At 59.2% G+C, this 18383-nt stretch overlaps 2 protein-coding genes across 5 annotated transcripts in view; both read right to left on the reverse strand.

Moving 5' to 3' along the window:
* Positions 1 to 1298: 1298 nt before the first annotated feature.
* SLC27A3 (solute carrier family 27 member 3) lies at positions 1299 to 6033 on the reverse strand. Its single transcript, XM_082703576.1, has 10 exons — positions 5089 to 6033; positions 4585 to 4794; positions 4173 to 4331; positions 3486 to 3610; positions 3063 to 3257; positions 2863 to 2953; positions 2537 to 2735; positions 2221 to 2318; positions 1980 to 2110; positions 1299 to 1636 (listed from the first exon to the last, which is right to left on the reverse strand). Exons 1-10 carry the CDS (start codon positions 5672 to 5674, stop codon positions 1460 to 1462), a joined length of 1971 nt encoding a protein of 656 aa, XP_082559702.1. The 5' UTR covers positions 5675 to 6033; the 3' UTR covers positions 1299 to 1459.
* A 157-nt stretch (positions 6034 to 6190) lies between these two features.
* The window catches only part of INTS3 (integrator complex subunit 3), a 39211-nt gene continuing 27018 nt past the window's right edge, over positions 6191 to 18383 (reverse strand). For all 4 annotated transcript variants that reach the window (XM_082703539.1, XM_082703540.1, XM_082703541.1 and 1 more), the window contains 18 exons: positions 17992 to 18083; positions 17587 to 17693; positions 16842 to 16961; positions 16412 to 16541; positions 15971 to 16025; positions 15692 to 15795; positions 14688 to 14732; positions 14375 to 14494; positions 12249 to 12402; positions 11192 to 11260; positions 10424 to 10499; positions 9944 to 10057; positions 9573 to 9621; positions 8659 to 8826; positions 8161 to 8261; positions 7977 to 8049; positions 7734 to 7890; positions 6191 to 7646 (listed from right to left, as the gene is read on the reverse strand). In XM_082703539.1, coding sequence (XP_082559665.1) covers positions 7569 to 7646; positions 7734 to 7890; positions 7977 to 8049; positions 8161 to 8261; positions 8659 to 8826; positions 9573 to 9621; positions 9944 to 10057; positions 10424 to 10499; positions 11192 to 11260; positions 12249 to 12402; positions 14375 to 14494; positions 14688 to 14732; positions 15692 to 15795; positions 15971 to 16025; positions 16412 to 16541; positions 16842 to 16961; positions 17587 to 17693; positions 17992 to 18083 — 1812 coding nt within the window. In that variant the 3' untranslated portion in view covers positions 6191 to 7568. The remainder of the gene's footprint in view (positions 7647 to 7733; positions 7891 to 7976; positions 8050 to 8160; positions 8262 to 8658; positions 8827 to 9572; positions 9622 to 9943; positions 10058 to 10423; positions 10500 to 11191; positions 11261 to 12248; positions 12403 to 14374; positions 14495 to 14687; positions 14733 to 15691; positions 15796 to 15970; positions 16026 to 16411; positions 16542 to 16841; positions 16962 to 17586; positions 17694 to 17991; positions 18084 to 18383) is intronic.

Below are 18383 nucleotides of genomic sequence, written 5' to 3' on the forward strand. Positions count from 1 at the left end.
CAGGGAATGTGGAGAAAATAATGTGTGTGATTCCATGAGGGAAGAGGTGGCTCCTCCACAGTCCTGGGATGTGGGCTGGGTTGAGCTGTTTAAGAGGGCAGCTGCAGGGCAGGGCCCCATCGGCCAAGTGACACACCTAGCCAGTCCCCCCTTGTCACCCCCCATACACATAATATTGCTTTTTTTCTGGGCTGAGGTGAGTGGAATGAGCTAAACTCCTCATTTATTGGTCAGTGTGTGACATCGCCTACACCTCAGTGCGCACCTCAGTCTTTGTTGATGCTGAGCTGGGATTTCTGGTGGAAGGTGGGGCAGTGTGTGTATTTTGGAACAGGAGTTAGCCGTGGGGACCCGAGGCTGTTGGCAAGGCCCATCCCTTGACCTCTCATTTTGGGGAGAGGAGCTGGAGGGAAAAAGATAACCCAAGGGAAGGTAGCAGAAAATGTTGAGGACCCATAGTTCAAAACTAAAGGGCTTTTACTTATGTTTTTAAATTTTTTAAGTCATCTCTACACCCAGTGTGGGGGTTGAACCCACAACCCCTAGATTAAGAGTGCAATGTTCCACTGACTGAGCCAGTCAGGAACCCGACAGGTGGGACTTAAGTTTTAGGAGAAGCATGAGTTTCATCATTTTTTAGATGATCAAATTTTCTGATGCTTCATTTGGAGGCTAAGGACAGGCCTTTTTCCTTTTGATTCCCCCTTCTTCCTCCTGCCACATGCACATGTGCACTGTGAGTCTTGCTCCCAGGAAAGCCTTTAAAGTCTCCTCAGAGCCTGGGGGGCCCCAAGCTGCTGCTCTGGGAATGCAAGACTAAGATTAGGCTGGGGGCGTTGCGTGGCCCCATCCTTTTCCCCTTGACCAGCTTCCTCAGAGGCTGTGAGGGAAGAGGGGTATCTAGAGTACCCTTTTCCTCCAGATCAAACCTTGGTTTGGCCTGGTTGACCCTTCTCCAGCCCAGCCACACCTGGGTCTGTGGGGAGCCAGTGGCTCCGACGGCCACAGGCGGCAGCATTTCCATGCCTCGGTCCACCTGGGCCATTTGGTCAATCCCTCCAGTCCCCCAACTCCCCCTACAGAGCTGCCCCGCACTCAGGGTGTAAGGCTTGGATGGACACACAGCGCACACCCTGACGTCCACCACAGCGGCCCTCCAAGGACAAGGATCACATGGAGTCCTGAGAGGAAGACATTGTGGTCCAGACGTGGAGCTCGTGCCCCCATAAGGTTGGGGCAGAAGGGTGTGTGGCTGTGTGTCAGGGAAAAGCAGTTCCACAGACATGGAAGACCAAAGGTGCTTATCAGAAAGACAGAGCTCGACTGGCTCTGGCCCCGTTTATTACAAAATAATGATTCCAAATCTGGTATAAAAAAGATCCCAGACGGCCCCCAGTACACCTGCCATGCCGTCGAGCCACAAAGTCGCTCCCTCGGGCTGCTGAGCATGGGGGCGCTCTCAGATGCGAAGGTCCCCAGCCAGGAGGGCACTGTACCGGGCCCGTGTGAGGGGCAGGTAGGCACCCCCAGGCTGGTCCAGAACGTAGAGGGGGTCAGACAGGGCGCTTGGGTCAAAGCCTTCCTTCGCCATCCGCACCTTCTGCTGCTTGAAGGTCTCCGTCGTGGCCAGAGACTCCTGAGGAGGGCGTCAAAAGGAGCTGAAGGCGGGCGCATCCTGCCCTGGGGGTTAGGTGAGTCAGAGGCAGGGACAAGGAGGTATGAGGTTGGGGTTTAGGGGACGGGGTGACAGGGAAGAGAAGAAGACAAGCCTGGAGGAAGGCAGAGGGAACGAAGGGGCGAAAGAATGCCCGGCTGAGAAGGAGCCGTTCCCTCTCTTTACTGGACAGCGCCCCCTGCGGGTCCCCATGTGTGCTGTGGGGCCCGCCAAGGGCTGTGGACCCCAGGGCTGGAGGGGTCGGGCGGGAGCCCTTGGCTGTGGACCCCAGGGCTGGAGGGGTCGGGCGGCAGCACCCCGTTACCTGGAGCCTCAGGAACCGAGGCCAGGCGTACGGAGGCAGGTTTTCAGAAACGTGCGCGTAGAGCTGCACAAGGTCCAAGGAGTGGGGGGGACGCAGAACCAGGGCCGCCATTCCAGCTCTGCCTTCGTGCCCTGTGAGGTGGGGACAGGTCACCCACCCGCTGGCCTCATGTTCCCTGTGCCCCAGTAACACCGGGTCAGGGAGGCAGGCCGGCTGCCTCCTGCCTCCCCTAACTTGGCACCTGGCACGGTGACTCCATAGACGTTCACCTCCTGAAGAAAATCCAGAGATTCCAAGGCCTCCGCCACCTCGGTTGTGGCCACATTCTCCCCTTTCCACCTGCCAGAGGGCGGAGATCCTGGGCCTTAGGGGGTGGGTGGGGGGAGGGCACAGTTGGGGAGCCAGACGCTCCCAGGGAGGACACATTGCAGAGGTCTGTCTGTCAGGGGCGATGGACGAGAGGCTGGGTTTGGGTGTGTGTTAGGGAGGCAGGGTTAGGGGCTCTGGGTCACAGGGACTGGATGCCTGGGAAAGGACTCCAAGTCATGCACAGTTACCTGAAGGTGTCTCCAGTCCGATCGTGGAAGCGGAGAAAACCCTGGTGGTCGCAGACCAGCAGGTCCCCAGTGTTGAAGAAAACATCCCCAGCTCGGAAGACACTCTTCAGCAGCTTCCCCTGGCTCAGCTCCGGCCCCCCAGCATAGCCCAGGAACGGGGACTGCTGGCTGACCGGGGCCACCAGCAGCCCGGGCTCACCTGGCAGAGCACTGGGGTCAGGGCGGGCTTCCTGCCCACCAGGAGCCTCCTGGCCCTCGCCCTACGGTCCAGTGCCCGTCCTCCTCTGCCGGCCGCACCACCCCATCCAGCCCGCCTGAGCACGAACCTGGACATGTGGCCACACAGTGCCCCTGGGCATCCCGGACCGGCTCCCCTGTGGTGACGTCATAGCGAATCAAAGAGAAGGGGAAGACATGCTGGGGGAAGGGAGACCCAGGCACTGGGTCATTTCAGTGGTATGAGCCCCCTCCCTGCCGGCCCCCACCTGCCACAGGACCCCCAGTTTCTCTCCCAGGCCTCCCTTACCTTATAAAGCCAGGAGGCACGGCCCACAGCACCCAGCTGTCCCGTGTAGTTAAAAGTGGCAACATTGCCCTCGGTGAGCCCGTAGGTCTCCAGCACCCGCAGGGGACCAAAACGGCGCACAAAGCGCTCCCAGGTGTCGGGTCGCAGCCCGCTGCCCACTGCCAGCCGGACCTTATGGCCGTGTTCCGCCATGCTCTGAGGCAAGGAGAGACAGGCAGAAGGGTCACCACCAAGACACCGGCTCCCAAATGTGAGGTTCTGTTTCCCTGTCCCCGGAAGCCCCTTCCACCGCGACCTCGCTCAGCGGTCCTGGCATCCCAGGCTCCTCACCGGGCCCCACCTCCGTCTTCCCGCACAGTCTCCGCCTTATGAAGCGCCCCCCTCCCTGCGCAGGCCCCTCTGCCCGGACCTCCGCCCACGCACCGGTGGCTGGTTGACAAGATATCGGCACAGCTCCCCTATGTACTGGAACACTGTCACCCCGTGCTGCTGGCAGTCCTCCCAGAACTGACTGGCCGAGAATTTGGACTTCAGCACCACTGTGGCCCCTGCCCGAAGTGGAGAGGGTGGTGGAGAAAGGTGAGGTGAAGGCTGAGGGGGGCACCCTGACCACCCCCTTCCCAGCCCCTAGCCCTCACTGTTGTGTGTGGCTCCCCGGAAGGCCCTTCTGTGACATCCAGCAGCAGGCGGCTTGGCCTGCCTCCTTTCCCACCTGTGTCCCAGACAGCTCAGTGCCCCTCCTCTGCTACCCACCCCCACAATGTCCCTGCTCTGCACCCTGACTCCAAACCCCAGCTCTGTCCGTCTTCTTCTTCCCCAGCTGACAGCCACAGCCCTTCCCCAACCCGCCCTCGGAGTCTGGAGTCCTGCCAACTGTGTGGGCTCCCTAGACAGTCTGCAGATCCTGCAGGGGTGCTGCCCCTCTGGACCAGTTGCTCTCAGAGAGTAGCCCCTGCCTCCTCCTTCCTCCGGATTCCCTACCCTGAAGGACTCAGGGAGCATCCCCAGGTGAGCACATCACAGAGGGGCCTTAATAAATGTTTGCTAGAAAAAACACCTGTTGGAGGATTAGAGATGGGGAGGACTGGGGGGCGCGCCGGGTAGACTGACCGATGCCCAAGCAGCCCACAATGCCCAGGAGAGAGCCCGACATGTGGTAGAGGGGGAGGGTCAGGTAGATCACATCCTGCGGGTGGGCCCCACACAGCTCGTAGAAGGCCTGGCACTGCAGGATCTTCAGGTGACTGATCTGCGCAGCCTTGGGGAGGCCTGTGGGCAGTGGGCGGAGATCGGGGAAGGGTCTGAGATTCAGGTCCTGCCTCCCTCCGCCCCTGCTGGGTTTCACACAGAAAGGCAGAGGCAAGGTGGGAGCGGAGAGGAAGGCAGGCAGGCAGGGCTGTCCTGGATCAGCCGGAGTGGCAGGGAGGGTGTGGAGTAGCAGCCTGGAAACTGAAGCCCTAGTTCTGGTTCCCTTCTCCTGCCTTCCTCTGCCTGGATTCTGGGAGCCAAGGCCGGTGCTCACCCGTGGTGCCAGAAGTGAAGATGTACAGGCACGTGTCCATCATGCTCTGGGGGGCAGACAGGTACCCGGGCACTGGTCCGTCCGCTTCTGCCGAGGCCTCGGCCAGCAAGTCGCTGATTCCCACAGGATGGGCTTCAGGGCCTGCAGCCCAAAGACGGAGCCCCATGGCTCTCAGGGCTGGCAGGTCAGGCTCCAGCGACTGCAGGAACTCTGGGTGAGGTAGGAAGGCGCAGCTCGGGAAAGGAATTCTCCGCCCCTCAGCCTATCTGCACGTCCCTCGCCCCTCCCCACACCTCGCCGCTCCTGGGCGAGGAGAACGGTCTGAACGTCCCATCACCGCTCTGGGGACCAGAGACCCAGCTCCATCCCGCGGCCAGCCCGAAGACTCAGACCCTCAAGCACCCTTTCCGAACCCCACCGAGGCGGCCTTCCGAGCTCCGCCCCTTCTCTGCGGCCCCTTTCCGAAGCCCGCCCCGCCCCGAGGGCCGTGCGCCCCGGCCTTACCTGGCGCCAGGACCAGCGCGCGCGCGCCGCAGCTGCGGAGACAGTGCAGGAGGGCACCCCGGCGCAGGGCGGCGGGCACAAAGGCTGTGCGCAGGCCGGCCTTGGCCAGCCCGAACCAGAGCCACAGGAACTCCGGGCAGGCGGGGAGAAGCAGCGCCACGGTGTCCCCGGGCGCTAGAGGGGCCGCGGCGCTGGCCACTCCCGCGGCCCGCTCGGCCTCTGCGCCGCCGCCGGGCCCCGCGCCCCAGCCCCGCGCGCGCAAGAAAGCGCGCGCAACCCGGTTGCTCTCGCGCTCGGCCTCCGCGTAGCTGAAGCGTCGCGGGCCGTGAACGAGGAAGGTGTGTGCGGGGCGCTGCCGGGCCAGTTCCGCGAGGCGCCAGGCCAGGCTGCAGCCCCCCTCGGGGCCCCTCGGGTCGGCGGCGGCCGCGGCCAGGGCGCGCGCTCGAAGAGCCCGCTTGCATCGCAGGGCGCGTACCGCGAAGGCCAAGTCCGCGGGGAGCCAGCGCAGCCCCGGCCAGAGGTGCGGCTTCCGCAGCAGGAGCAGCGGCGGCAGCAGCAGCAGCAGCAGCAGCAGCAGGGCCGCCATGGCGCGCTGGTCCTGGGCCCGGCCCCGAGGCTCCCTTCCAAAAACTGGGGCTGCTCGCTTTTGCTCCGAGACCTCTCCCTCCCGGGAGCGCGCGTGCGCCAGCTCACGCCCCTCCCCGCTTCTCCACCGGCGGGGAGCCGAGGCCGGGAGGTGCGTGGGGGGCGGCCCCGAACTCTCGGCCCTCCCCGCCGCCGCGCTCCGCCCTGTGCGCGCTCCCTCCCGGACAGCGGAGGGCTCGCACCCTCCACCGTCCAGATTCAGGTCTTCTCCCCAAGGCCGCTTCTGTCCCGGCCTGAGGATGCCACCACTGCTCTCCCCCCAAAACGGCCGGAGAACTGGGCCCTTTGCCCCGGTGGCGCTGCAAGTCCCGGCCTGAGGGCCAGACCAGTGCCCTCCCCGAGCGCCAGCAGCAGCCCTAGGGGAAGGGTGGGGGGCCCAGGCAGCAAGTCCTGGAGGGGCGACGGCCGAGGCCCCTCCTTCTGGGCAAGGGCACAATAATTGGGGCCAGCCAGCAAATGCTTTCCATCCTGGTTTTAATTGGGGCAGAGGGAATGGGAAGGGGAGAGGAAGAGGCCTCCTGCGACTTGGACTTTTAAAGGAAGGAATAGCAGCTTTGAGGAAGGAGCCACCGGACTCTGCAAGCCCCTGTCCCCGCCCAGACCTCCCTCCTCCCAGCCTCCTGGGCAGCCAAGGGGGTTCTTTTCTGCTGGGACACAGGGGACAAGGCAAGCGGCTGTGGAACAAAGAAGTTCCTTCCTATCTGAATTCTCCCCACTAGGCCCTCTTCTGTCCATCAGAACCCGAGTTGGGGGCACCCTTCACCCCCAGTGAACCCTCCAGTAGTTGGTAAGCACACAGATCTCCTAAACTGAACAAATACTCACTTTCGGAAGCCTCTAGTTTCTTGAGAGAGAAGTAGGGAGGAACAGAGTTTTACCTGGAGGGAGAGGTGCCTGGACAGGTCAGTGCCTGGCGCACAACCCCCGTGACAGCAGAAGGCTGGGCAGGTGGGGGGTGGCCAAACGCCCCTCCAGACCAGGAGGTGTGCAGGAAGGGACAAGGGGAAGCTCCCCAGCCACGGGGGTGGGGGGTGGGTGGGGGGGTGGGTGGGGGTGGCACCAGGGAGCAGGAGCACCGTCAGGTGCCCCCCACTAGGAGCACCTGGGCCAGCAACTCCAGCACAAAAGAGGTTCTGGCTTGTTTTATTGTCATTTAAAAACTTTTAAAAAGCGATTATCTCTGCCAAAAACCAAAACCAAACAAAAAGGAACTAAGGAAATGGACCATTGGACAGTTCCATGGAAGCTGTCTCTGGGAGCCCCAGGGGCTCGGGCCTCCCTCCCTTCCGGCATCTGCCCCATGTGGAGGAACAGGCAGGCACGGGGACATCACTGGGGACGTGCCCATTGCACACGGAGGACGGAGAGCAACTATAAAATGCCTGTTAGGAGCGATCAAGGCCAGATGGGGCAACCGGGAAGGGCTGTCCATACACCGTCCGCACTCCTATCCTGGCCTCTCTGACCAGCAAGCCCCGGCTGCCATTTCTCTTCTCTTTGGGGGGCTGGGGAGGGGCAGGGGCTGAGGACCTGCACCAGCCCAGATTTCACACAGCCTCTGGCTTCCGTGGGACCTGAGTCGGTGGGAGCAGCAGTGTGAGGGAGCTAGAGGCCCCCGATGGGAGGGAGCAGGGGCCGGGGCCGCATGGCAGCTTCGCAGGCTGAGCCGAAGGAGGCAGCTCATCCTTCCTGCCAGGTGAGCCTTGGGCACCAGGTGAGCCTCAGGCGGAGGGAGAGGGCGTCCCCCCGTGCAGCTCCCCGGCCCTTACTGATCTCTGATGCACCAAGGAGGGGAGGGCAGTCCGGCAGGGGTGGGATGGAGGAACACAGGGGCCTCAGTCACTGTCAGACCCCACCGCAGAGGACCCTTTCCGTTTCCGCTTGGTAGGCTTCGGTTTTGTGTCTTCTTCCTCCTGGAAGAGATGGGGGCGTCGGCCATTATTAGCTGGAGCAGCCACAGGTCCCAGCCGCGCCCGCCCCACTGCTCCTGCGACTCTCACCGAGGCACTGCTGGAGCCCGACTCTTCCTCGGCATTGGGGGGCTGTGTCGCGTTCTTTCGGCTGCGGGGGCTGGACAGGGCTGCTTTTCTCCGGCTCTTGGGCGGCTTGGTGGACGAGTCCTCATACTCCTCAGCCAGGGAAAAGAGGTCGCTGAACCTGAGGAAGAGAGCCGGCCTCAGCGCACTGCGCCCGGTGCTCCGTCCCACAGGCGAGGGCCCTCCCGCGGCTTCCCAGCGCCTTACTTCATCTTGTGGGCCTCGTCGCAGCTGGCCTGCACGTGCTGCAGCGCCTGGAGGATCGGGGTTTGGCTAAAAACTAGTGGGAGGAGGAGGGAGAGCGGGGAAGGAAGGACAGTGAGGGGTCAGGAAGTCACTGGGTCCTCCCGCCCCCGCCCAGGGCTGCTCTGCGCCAGGGTCTGCCGCCTACAGTTCTGCTTGGTGTTGGTCAGGTTGAGGCGCAGGTTGTCCAAGTGCTCCAGGATCTGCTCCAGGGTCAGCTGGGCGAGCTTGCTGCTGGAGCTCCTCAAGCTGCAGGGACAGCCAGTCTGAGGCCGAGGGGAGGGCTCGGGGAGCTGGGGACGCCCTCCCCACCAGGGCCCCTCCTGAAGACAAAGGCGGCACTTTCGAGGAAAGCGGGTGCGGGGGTGGGGGCTGGGATCCGGGGTGGGGGTAGGAGTGGGGTGGGGGTAGGGTGGGGTGGGGGGGTGGGGGTGGGACAGAGACCAGCTGGCCTCTAGGGAAGGGGCAGCACGCAGCTTGGGACCGCTAGGTGTCACCTGCTAACCACCGGGAAGGAACCGCCCAGGTGCCGGCCTGTGGGCAGTGGGCAGCCCTCCACAGGGCCCGCGTCCCTCGCCCCGCCTCTCCCGCTCCCCCTCTCACTCTCCCGTGCCCCTCCCAGGTCTCCCCTCCTGCCACCCCCCACCTCTGCCTCTTGCGAGGGAGGCTGTTGTTCTTGATGAGCAGGGACTTGATGTGCTCGGCTAGCAGCTCGTCGTGCTTCATGCACCAGTGCCGCAGGATGCTGGTGGTGAACTGGTCGTCCGGGTGACACGGCCTGCTCAACACCATCTTCACCATCTCCTCACTGGGCCTGGGGCGGGAGGGGGTGGAGGGCGTGGAGGGCCTCAGGGTCCGGGCTCTCTCCCACCGACTCCCCGACCCTCAGCCCCCTATTCCTGCGCTTCCTGGGTCAGAAGGGACCCTGCCAGCAGTAGACTTCCGGCATACTGGGGAAGCAGTTCACCAAAACTCTCCCGCCATGCCCACAACGGACAGGAAATGGGCCAGGGAGGTGAAAGGCACAGTATCCAGCCCAAGAAGGCGCAGGGGGGGGGGGGCTGGCCAGCCACAACCCCCAACCTGCTCACTTCCTTTAGGATGTTCTGGGCCACTTCTAGTCTCTCGGGCAAGAGAGCAGAAGAGGTGGCAGGAAGGCAAGAGCTGCTGCCCTACTTATCCCGGCTGTTGGGCAGAGGGGACTCTGGCGGCTCCCCCTCCAGACCGCACCCCTGTACTCTGACCCAGTCTCCTCTGACATTAGCTCTGGTGGCCTCATCACAGGAGGGGTGGGGAGCAGGAAACCGGACATCCGGTCCCCACCCCCAACCCCTCCTCCCAGGGCAGCTCCTGGTGGGCAGGGGCAGAAAGTCGAGAGGAAGCCCCTATCTCAGGGGAACTGCTTGTTTAGAAATCATTTTAGGGGAAAGGCAGAATCAGCAGATGTCTACGGTAAGAAAAAGCCTGGCCAGCCTCCTCGAAGAGCAGACAAGAGCCATTTGCAGGATGCTGGGACTGGGACTGGGACTGGGAGCAAGAGTCCCTGGCAGAAGAACTCACTTCTCTCTCCGGAGCTGAAGCAACAGGCAAGACAGGGCCTCTGGGTGCTCTGCGGGGAGGGCAGAGGCTGGTCAGAGGCTGGTCAAATCCTAGGAAGAATGATCCCTCTCCCACCAACAGCCACTGGAGGGAGCAAGCACAGCCTTCCCCAAGGAGTTAGCAGGAACAATCCCTTGCTTCTACAGAGTTCTGAGCAGCCTGAGCCCCGGCTCATGCTCAGAGTGGGCCTGCATGCAGGGCTCAGCAGGGAGCCTGGCCTTCTGGACTCCGCAGGGCGGTCTGCTCATCCAGAAGCCCGGGGGCCTCAGCCTTGCCCCTGAGGGACTGGGGTGGTCCTTCCCTCCTTTCTCCCCGCCCACAGCCCGACTCACCTTTGTATTTGAGGTGCTGCAGGATGGGGATTATGGTCTCCAGGGGGATGTTGTGGGCCAGGAAGAGCTGCCAGGCACAGTACTGCTCAAAGGTCTCCCAGTCCAGGCTCTGGACTGCAGGGGGCAGAGAAGGGGCCTGCTCGTGCGCTCCTTCACATACACCTAGGGCTGAGCCACTGACTGCAGCACTGCAAGCCGGGGTGGCCCCAGGTGGGGATACCGACCCCAAGGCTATAGATACTCTCCTTTTCCACACCGAGCATCATTTTCAAAGCCTTCACAATGTGTCTATAGTCCCACCAGCCCTGAGCTTAAGAACCAGAACCAGAACCAGAGACGTTGCCCAAGACCATGGGGCAGGGCAGAGCGACCGTCCACCCCATTCTCAGCCCAAGCCAGCTCCGCTGTTACTAGAAAACGTTCGGGCAGCCACACGGCGCTCCCCGCTCCCCCGGGCAGCCCCAGGGTCTGCTCACTTACTGAGTATGTTGAGGACAGAATCCTTTCGAAACATAACTAGGTTCCCCATCATCACGTGGCAGACCAGCTCCTGGAGCTGAGGAGGAGGAGGAGGAGGAGGAAGAAGGCAAGACCCATTGGTTCTAAAAGAAGCCGGGAAGCCAGTGTGGAAGGAGAAGCAGGAGGGCCCACGTTGGGGAAAACCTAGTGTAGAGGCTTGGGGAGGTCTCTGCAGGACATGGGGCTGGTGAAGAACAGGTGTAGGCTTGTTTGGGGCAAAATAGAGAAAACCATTAAAGTGGTTTCCATGCCCTGACAGAGAGGGAGAAAGGCAGCTTGTCTACCTGGCCCCACTCCGGGCCCCAACCCACACCAGCCTGTGCCTGGGAAGGAGGGAAGGGCCCCAGGAGGCTGAGCTCTGACACAGAGGTGTGGGTAGGAGGAAGATGGGCTCTTCTGTCATCAGTGAGGCGAGTGAGTGCAGAGGAGGATCAGAAACGGGACCGCAGTGCGGCACAAGAAAACGCACAGGCAAAGCTGCAGCCTCCCAGGGCCCTGTACGTGGCGGAAAAGTCAATGGCCTGATCGTTTTCATCCTGAGCCAAGGGGACGGCCAGTGGAGAGCTAAAAAGGACACCCACCTCCTCGCTTTCCGCGTGGAACTGGAGTACCCAGGAAAGCACGAGCCTCACCTGCCTCCGTGGGGATCCACTTCTCTCCTAGCCCCCAGGCCTGAAGTGCACACAGGTGCAGCCCCCCCGCCCCCCAGGATGACCGCGCCCTGCGCACCTGTGCAGAGTCAATAACAGCCACGATCATGTTCAGCAGCTCACCACTCCGCAAGGTCTCATCTGGAAACTGGCAACAAAGAGGGAGGCTGGGGCAGGAGTCCAGGGGGCATCCCTGACTTGGACCTCATAATCTGCTCCCCTTTCTTCCCAAAAGCTCAGGGGGCGGCTGGGTTAGCCAGACGTGGGCTCCTAACACAAATACCTAAAGAAAGATCCAACAGCTGTGAAGCTGGGACTTTAACTCTTCCAAAACCCAAATCTGCTTTTTGTGTGCCCACAGCACGAGGAGTGTGTGTCTCAGGAAAGCAATGGGGAGCCATTGCCAGAGCCAAAGAGGACTGGCCCTGACTGGTGAGGGCTGTGTGGCAGCAGTGACAACAAGTCCAATCTGTGCGGACCCTCAGCTGAGGAAGAGAAGGTACAGAGAGTCTGGGGTGCACAAGAGACAGGCCTGTGCCGGGGGAGGCCGGCTGACCAGGGAGGAAGCTGCTCTGTGCTGGGCACATGCATTCGCCCCCCGTAGTTTCTGGCTGAGATCACAGTTCCTCCTGTCATGCCCACACCCCACACCCTGATTTCCCTGTTCCCGGGAACTTTCACCAAGAGGAGGAAGAGCTGATACTTCCTCCGATGTCCCAGTTCCTAGAGAAGACAAGTGGATGAGAGAAATGAAAGTTGAGTCTCCGCCACCAAGGCCCTGGTCTTTGGGAACCACTACAGAAACCAAGGGTGAGCAGTCAGCTGGCAAGAGGGCCCGCGATGTGTGAACTTGGATTTGGCTGGGGGCCAGTCCTGGGTCCAGAGGATGGGGCCAAAGCTGAGAAGCCAGGTGTAGAAGCCCAGACCCCAACTCACACCACAAAGTACAGCTTGGGAACTCTGGGGGGTCTTAGACATTTTTTAACCATTAATGGGGGAGGGAGGGCCATGGGCAGGTGTGGTGCTGGAAAGAAAAGCCCGGTGTGGCCAACAGGGGTTGTACGCAGAGACGCGCAGTCTCATGAGCCCGCCCTGCACAGCAGCTCTGTCCCAGCGGAATCCCGTCAGACACTGACCTCCGTATAGATGGAGGGTGTGAGGTGACACAGCAGCCGCACGTCGTCTTCCTGGCACGCCTTCATGTCCATCATCAAGCAGGTGTGCAGATCACCCAGCTGCGTGGCCTGGGCAAACGACTCGTACAGGTTCATCTTCCCAGCAGCAGCTTTGCTGCAAGAGCAGTAGGGCCTGAGCCGGCAGCCAAGCCTGGCGGCCAGCCTCAGCCTCCCCTAAAGCAGGCCCTCGTCGGCAGCCCCTTTGCTGCCCCTGATGCTTCCCCCTCGCCTTCCTCAAGAGTGTGGTGACTTAGAGAAATGACGACACACGTTTCTCCCCCCACCTCCTGCAGTGCCCCGAACAGCGCTGACCACAGCTACCGACGCTGCTAACGGGTGAGAGCTGAACACAGGAGAGGGCTCAGCTTAGCCTAGAAAGCCGGCTCTCCCGCTTCCTGGGCTTTGAGCAATGAGGGCAACAGGGCACGGAGCCCCACCTTACATCACGTACAAAACAACCCAAAACAGGTCACAGGCCTAAAAGTGAAGGACTGAAATCGCACAATGCCCAGAAGAAAACACAGGAGAAAATCTCCGTGACAGCACGGCACAAGTGACAGAGGAAAAAACAGACCGGATTTTCCAAAATGGAAAACTTCTGTGTTTCAAAGGGCTCCATGAGGGTATGAGAAGATAACCCGCAGGGTGAGCAAACACCTGCAAACCTCATGTTTCTTGAGGGACTTGTATCCAGAATAAAAACAAAACTTAAGAATCAACAATGAAAAGATGAATGACTCCAATTAAGTAAGGGAGAGGAGAGTTGCCTGGGTGGCTCAGTCGGTGAGGCGTCTGACTCCGGGTGTGGGCTCAGGTTGTGACCTCTGGGCGGTGGGATCGAACCCCGTGTCACTCTGTGCTCAGCATGGCATCTGCTTGAGAATTCTCTCTCCCTGTCCCTGTGCTCGTCCCCTCCGTGTACGCTCTCTCGCTAATAAATAAGTCTCAAAATGAAATAGAACTGAGGCGCCTGGGTGGCTCAGTGGGTTAAGCTTCTGCCTCTGGCTCAGGTCATGGTCTCAGGGTCCTGGGATCGAGCCCCGCCTGCATCGGGCTCTCTGCTCGGCGGGGAGCCTGCTTCCTCCTCTCTCTCTCTCTCTCTCTCTCTCTCTCTCTGCCTGCCTCTCTGCCTACTTGTGATCTCTTTGTCAAAAATAAATAAATAAATAAAATCTTTAAAAAAAAAAAAGGAGAGTATCTGAATAGACATTTCTCCAAAGAAAACACACCAATGGCCAATGACAAGGACATGAAGAGCGGCTCAGTATCACCGGCCATCAGCGCAATGCAGATCAAAACAAACCACCCACTAGGACGGCTCTAATGAAAAAGCCGCCAGCCACAGGGTTGGGAAGGCCACGAAACGGAAGCCCTGGGAATGGGCCGCAGGGACTCCGTAAAGTAGTTCGGCAGTTCCTCACAGGGTTAAAGACAGAGTTACTGTTCAACCAGCATTTTACCCTGAAGTATATATACCTGGGAAAATCGAATACCTGCATCCAGGTAAAAATCTGTGTGTGAATGTTCACAGCAACTCTTTCACAACAGACAGAAAAGTGGAAATGAATCAGATGTCCACCGCTGGGTGAACGGAGAAACGAACTGTGGTACATCCAGACAGTGGAGGAGTATTTGATCATAAAAAAAGAAGTCCTGACACAAGTGACAGCAGGGATGACCCTTGAAGCCACGACACTAAGTGACATAAGCCAGTCAGTCGTGAGAAACCACACGTTGTACGCTTCCGTTTATACGGAATAAACAGAGGAAGTGAATCCGGAAAGACAAAGAGCAGAGCCGTGGTCGACCGGGGTGGGCTGAAACGGACAATGGGAAGGGGACTGCTGCCTAGGACATGGTTTCTCTTGCCGGTGAGGAAAATGTTCTGAATTAGCCACCAGCAACAACTGTATCACTCTGGGAATGTACTTTAAACCACTGAATTATGGTTTTAAAGCTGTTGTTAAAAAAAAAAACAAAAAAACAAAAACAAAAACAAAAACAAACACTATACAGAAGGCCAGGCGATGGCAGCCAAGGGCAGGAGAGTCCGCATGCGTAGGAGAGGTTCTGGGGACCGTACCCACCTGGCCCGCAGGTAGTACAGCAGGTGGTAGCCAATCTTGGGCTGTTTCTGGTAGAGCTCGGAGAGGAGATCCAGGAGCAGAGAGAAGCTGCTGTTGTCTTCCTGCATCTGACACAGGTTCCTGGAGGTGGGAAAGGGGGAAAGGGAGCAGAGCTGGATGTAGGGTGGACCCTCCTCTGGAGGGAGGAGCTGTCTGTGCCCCCTGCATGTCCCTCCCTTCTGGAAAAAGGGTCCCATTCCCCCTGGAAAGAAGCACAGGACTGCCAAGATGAGGACGGATGGCCCAGCAGCATCTCTTACAGCCGGGTCCTTACCTAAATATCAAATAGAGAGGCTTTCCCACAGACTCCTCCAGGGACCTGCAAGAGGGGCACATCTAAGAGTCCACACGAGTGGAGAAAATGCACTACAGGCAGACAATACGGAGGCTAGACGCCAGCCTGCTCCTTTCCAAACAAGAGGTCACCTTCTTGCTGCCCCAGAGGCTGAGTAACGGAGAAGACATATTCCCAACACATACCACAGTCTAGGTAGTGACTGTCACTGAAAATGAGATTCCTGGGCTCAGCTGGAGGAACACGCAACTCTTGATCTTGGGGTTCTGGGTTCGAGCCCCCAAGCTGGTTATAGAGATTGCTTAAGAATAAAATCTTAGGAGCCACCACTGGGTGGCTCAGTGGGTTAAAGTCTCGACCTTCAGCTCTGGTCATGATCTCAGGGTCTGGGATGGAGCCCCCACATCCGGCTCTCTGCTCAGTGGGGAGCATGCCCTCCCCAACCCCCCCCACCAGCTCCTCTGCCTACTTGTGATCTCTCTCTGTGTCAAATAAATTAAAAAAAATAAATAAATAAAAATAAAATATTTAAATAAATAAAAATAAAATCTTAATAAGAAAGAAAGAAAGAAGAAAACGGGACTCCTGCCCTTCTGGGAGGGTCCAATTCCACCTCTAGCAGCAAAGACTGGGCACACAGGAAGGGGTGCTACTCTCTGCCCCATGCTCTGCATTCGGCAGACAAAAATGAATCCTTAAGTGAATCAGCACACATGAGAATTAAAACAAATACAGAGAGGGGCGCATGGCTGGCTCAGTCGGTGGAGTGTGTGACTCCCGATCTCAGGGTCTGAGTTCAAGCCCCGTGTTGGGTGTAGAGATTGCTTGAAAATAAATAATAAAAAAAGAAAAGAAAACAACAAGTGAAGATTATTCCTCTCAAGTCTACAGCAAGATGCCTCCTGGATTAGGGCTCTAAGACCACACTTCTGGCTCCCAGGAGCCACTGGGTGGGCAGAGGGGTCAGGGAAGATAAGCCTTACTCTTCGGTGATCTCCTCAGGCAACACCTCCCCTCGAAAGTGGGCCTTGAAGAGCTCCTGCAGGCAGGAAGCAAGCACAGACAGCTGCTCCGAGTCAAAGTCTTCCTGGGTGGTGAGACAAGCGATGGGTATCACCACGTGACCCCACCTTTACCCGTCCCAGGACCCAGAGCCCCTGAACTCCATCTGCTTCCACCTCGAGGATTAACCAAAGGTGGGCAGCTGGGGGATGGGTCAGCTGCTGGGCGGGGGAGTCCTGCGCTGGCTGGGATCTCCTCACCTCCAGGACCTGGTCCACGATTTCCTGCATGACCTCACACTGGGCCTCGGTGTCACTGTAGTGCAGAGTGGAGAGGAAATCTCAGGGACATAAGTGACAGCAGAGGGCAGGGCACACCCAGCAAAGCACATTCAGGCACGGACAGAATAGAGGACCTCTGTGGGAACCCTGGCTTGGGTTGCGGAGGCTTTAGGGCAGAGTTTGCTACTCTCTGGGCACAGGCCCTAGGAGAAGGGAAACCCCCATCCCCCTGCTTTGGTTCTCAGAGACTCATGTCCTCAGAAGGTACCGGGGAGAACCACGTGCTGAGGACTGCACCCCCCAAACTGCAGAAGGCACAGCACGGGGCCTCTGCTCCCTCTCCATACGCCCAGCACCCCCCAGGGAGCAAAGCAAGCCTGGGGCTGAGCCTCCCACGGTGAGGACGGGAGCGGCGCGCACCTCCCCTTCTGCAGCTGGAGCACTTTGTCCCGCAGGGACTCGTCCAGCTGGTCAAGATAAGGGGTGATGTCCACTGGCTCCTCCACCACGGTCTCCTTGATGGGGTGGAAGCGGAACTCTCTCTTCTTCCCTGAAGGGGGTGTTGAGGGAAGCGGTCACGGGCCCGGGCCCCAGCAGCAGGGACAGCCCCACGCCCCAGTGCGCAAACACCCGGCCTGCGGAGCACACAACGGCAGGGGCCCCTCCTCCTTCTGTCCCCACTGCTTCGGGGCCGAGGGCAGGGCTCTGCGCCCAGGAGTCGGCTCCAGGAATCCTACTAACGGAACTAAGCCAGGGGGCCCAGGCGACGGAGAAGCCACAGAGAGCCGCTCCTGCCACCTGGTCCTCTTAGGGCTGATGTCATCCGGAGCCCCCTCGCTGCTGGGCCCACCTCTGCTGCTGAGGTCCTCCTCGTCGTCACTGAAGGCTGCCTCTGCGTTGTCATAGCAACCCTCATCCTTGTCGGACATGTGGTTGTCCATCTCCACGGAAACCGGCTCCTCAAGTTTGACTTGGGGGGACAGAGACAAGGCATGTGACGGCCTCCTGCGACCTAAGACGCCTAACTCTCTAGGCTGGAGGCAGGTGGACTACAGACCCTGGAAGGACAGGTGTCGTGTCCTCACAGCACCTCCCAGAATGGCACGGGAAATGCCTGCTGTGCTTAGCTCGCACCAGCAAACAGGTAAAACCAAAGACAGCCCCAAGTGCTCTTCACTTCAAAACCAAGTTGGGAAGTTCTGCTTGGTTTAACCCTTACCCCAAAACAAAAAAGTGTGTGTGTGTGTATAACTGGGAGAAAGACTTGAGACCTAACATGACCACCTCTCATGAGGGCTTGGGGATGGGAAGAGAGAGGAGTTGAATGAAGTTACAGTGAGGCAGACACACGTCCCATGAAAGCCTTCCCTACGGCAGGGAGGCTCCTGAGGGAAGATGCAAGAGACGTCAGTACAAGTCAGGGGAGAGGACAGGGAGAGGGAGAACCAAGGAAGACAACACAAAAACTCATTAAAGAGAAGGTGTGGAACAAAACCCTGAAAGGGACAGTCACAGAGGTAGAACAGCCCCAGGACGACGTACGTGGTATCTCCATCCCTCTTCTCAAGCAGGTGACAGAACGGGAGGGCCCGTACCTTCTACCGGCGGGCTAGGTGAACTGCAAAACTCAGGAAACTTCTCCCTCAGCATTGCCCGAAGCTCCTTATCCAATTTAGGGTTGTCAAACAGGGGAGCCAAATGCCTGGGGGGAACGTGAATGAAGCTCAGCATCAGAGCTCCTCCCTTCAGCTGGAGAGACAGGTCTACCCCCAACCATAGAGCTGGACCACACTCAGATCCTTGGAATGTGACTGCAAGACAGAAATTTCTCTGAGCATCAAGAGGACATATTCTTAGCAGTCTGAGGCAGAGCCAGTACTTTCTGTTCCAATCAAGAAGAAAGGGCCAGCAGTGGTAGGACAGTATCTGAATGTGTCCGACCTAGTGACACATGAGAAAACAGCGCCTCCCCCCTGCTTACAGACACGTCAAGTTCTTACGCCAAGACCCGTTTCTCCACGATGTGGTTGAGGGAGGAGAACACGCCCTGTCGCACATGGCCCTCCAAGGGGGGGTAGAAGTTGGGAATGATCTGGAAGGGAAAAAGGGAAGCAAACAGTGACACACAGCGCAGAATGTTCTGCTGAGCCAGAGCTAAGAAGCTGCTTCAGTTCCAATCAGGAGACACGAGGGAGTATGGGCGCAGAAACGTCTGGAATGTTCCTCACCATTTCAGGTTGCTAGAATGGTTGATTCTTCCTAGACCTGGCTACTCCTCAGAGAGACCAGATTCTACCTTAAGCCATGACTCCTGAGGTCAAGAAAGACATGCAAAGATTCCACAGGAGATGGCAAGAATTGGAAGGGGAGCATTCCTTACCCTGGGGGGGTA

This window comes from Mustela nivalis, assembly GCF_964662115.1.
Source record: "Mustela nivalis genome assembly, chromosome: 16".
Taxonomy (NCBI): domain Eukaryota; kingdom Metazoa; phylum Chordata; class Mammalia; order Carnivora; family Mustelidae; genus Mustela; species Mustela nivalis.